The 1,755-nt window shown below is 44.2% G+C and overlaps 1 protein-coding gene across 1 annotated transcript; it reads left to right on the top strand.

Annotated features, from left to right (window-relative positions):
* Positions 1-264: 264 nt before the first annotated feature.
* Positions 265-1,330, top strand: LOC121372615 (palmitoyltransferase ZDHHC22-like). The gene has a single exon (XM_041499039.1). It carries the CDS (start codon positions 316-318, stop codon positions 1,186-1,188), a length of 873 nt encoding a protein of 290 aa, XP_041354973.1. The 5' UTR covers positions 265-315; the 3' UTR covers positions 1,189-1,330.
* Positions 1,331-1,755: the final 425 nt, after the last annotated feature.

A 1,755-nucleotide genomic window follows, 5' to 3' on the forward strand; every position in this document is an offset into this window, starting at 1 on the left:
TGTTCGGATACACATCGAGTGAACAAAACTGGTTAGTATTTAAAGTACAGCATGAAGACTATGTTCAAACTGATCTTTGATAGAAAAATACAATGGCGCTTGCGTTTCTTCGCCTTTCTAAATATAACGGGGTGTTTGTACTTCCTGGTAATGTCGCTACTGGCTGCATACCTAGTGTGGTTTCAAATCCTGCCCCATTTCTACGAAGATAACCAATTGGTGATGACAGTACACAAACTACTAGTTTTGTACGTGTCGCTGAACGGTTTGGGGAATTTTGTGCTGTGTGTCTGTACGGACACTAGCGTCAAACGGATGCACGGTGACCAGGGTGGAGGTGGCACCACAAGAAAGCCAGTAAAAGACATTCTGTGTGGAGACTGTGGAACCATGAAGCCAGGTCGATCTCACCGCTGTGACACTAATGTTAAACGGATGCACGGTGACCTGGGTGGAGGTGGCACCACAAGAAAGCCAGTAAAAGACATTCTGTGTGAAGACTGTGGAACTATGAAGCCAGGTCCATCTCACCGCTGTGACACTAATGTTAAACGGTTGCACGGTGACCAGGGAGGAGGTGGCACCACAAGAAAGCCAGTAAAAGACACTCTGTGTGAAGACTGTGGAACCATGAAGCTAGGTCGATCACACCACTGTGATCTGTGTCGAACCTGCGTCTTGAAGCGAGACCATCACTGTTTCTTCATGGCGGTGTGCATCGGCTACCACAACCAGAAACACTTCATAATGTACTGCCTGTTCATGTTCATCGGCACGTTCTACACGCTAGTCATGGTGGTCAAGTACGCTAACGCTCTCTACGGAGTTCAGTTTTCCGGACCGCAGACTTTCGTTACTTTGCTTGTGGACTTGTTGTCAAATTCCCTCTCAGGAAAGCCGCCATCTTTATTCTACCTGATTCTGGTGGTCCTACTATACAGCAGTTTAGTCATGGGTCTGGTGGCCGTGGGGTTTCTGTACTGGCAAATCACTATAGCAACCAGCGGACAGACGACATACGAGGCATGGCGTGGGGTGCACACCTACGCTAGAAACCACGCCAAAGACAACTTGAGAGACGTGTTTGGGAAATTCTGGCTTCTGCTGTTTTTAGTTCCATTACCACTGCCACAGTATGGGGACGGAACATACAGTACCGCCGAACAGGCTAGGAAGAAGAAAGCTTGATGGTGTGGCGAAATGTTTCTGTAGACATACTTCATTTATATCTTCAATGTGCACATATGTATACAATTATTTTATATATTCCGAGGGCTTGACTACATAATGATTGTACAATATTAATGTATTGTTAAACAGGTTTTTCATATTTGATGGAGTTGTCTTTAATTTGATCACACAAATCACACACACACACACACACGCACACACAGACACTTACACACACGCACAGACATACACACACACAGACACATACACACACACACAGACACACACACAGGCAGAGACACGCACACAAACATACCATATACAAATATAAAATCACACACAATAAAACATACACACGCAACACAAACACACATTCATGCACACACACACTCACTCAACAAACACAAACACACATTCATACGCACACAAACACACGCACACACACCATATACAAATATAAAATTACACACACAATAAAACATACACACGCAACAGACATTCATGCACACACACACTCACTCAACAAACACAAACACATTCATACACACAACACGCACACATATTCCATAAACATACTATAAAAAC

This window comes from Gigantopelta aegis, chromosome 4 (assembly GCF_016097555.1).
Source record: "Gigantopelta aegis isolate Gae_Host chromosome 4, Gae_host_genome, whole genome shotgun sequence".
NCBI classification, from domain to species: domain Eukaryota; kingdom Metazoa; phylum Mollusca; class Gastropoda; order Neomphalida; family Peltospiridae; genus Gigantopelta; species Gigantopelta aegis.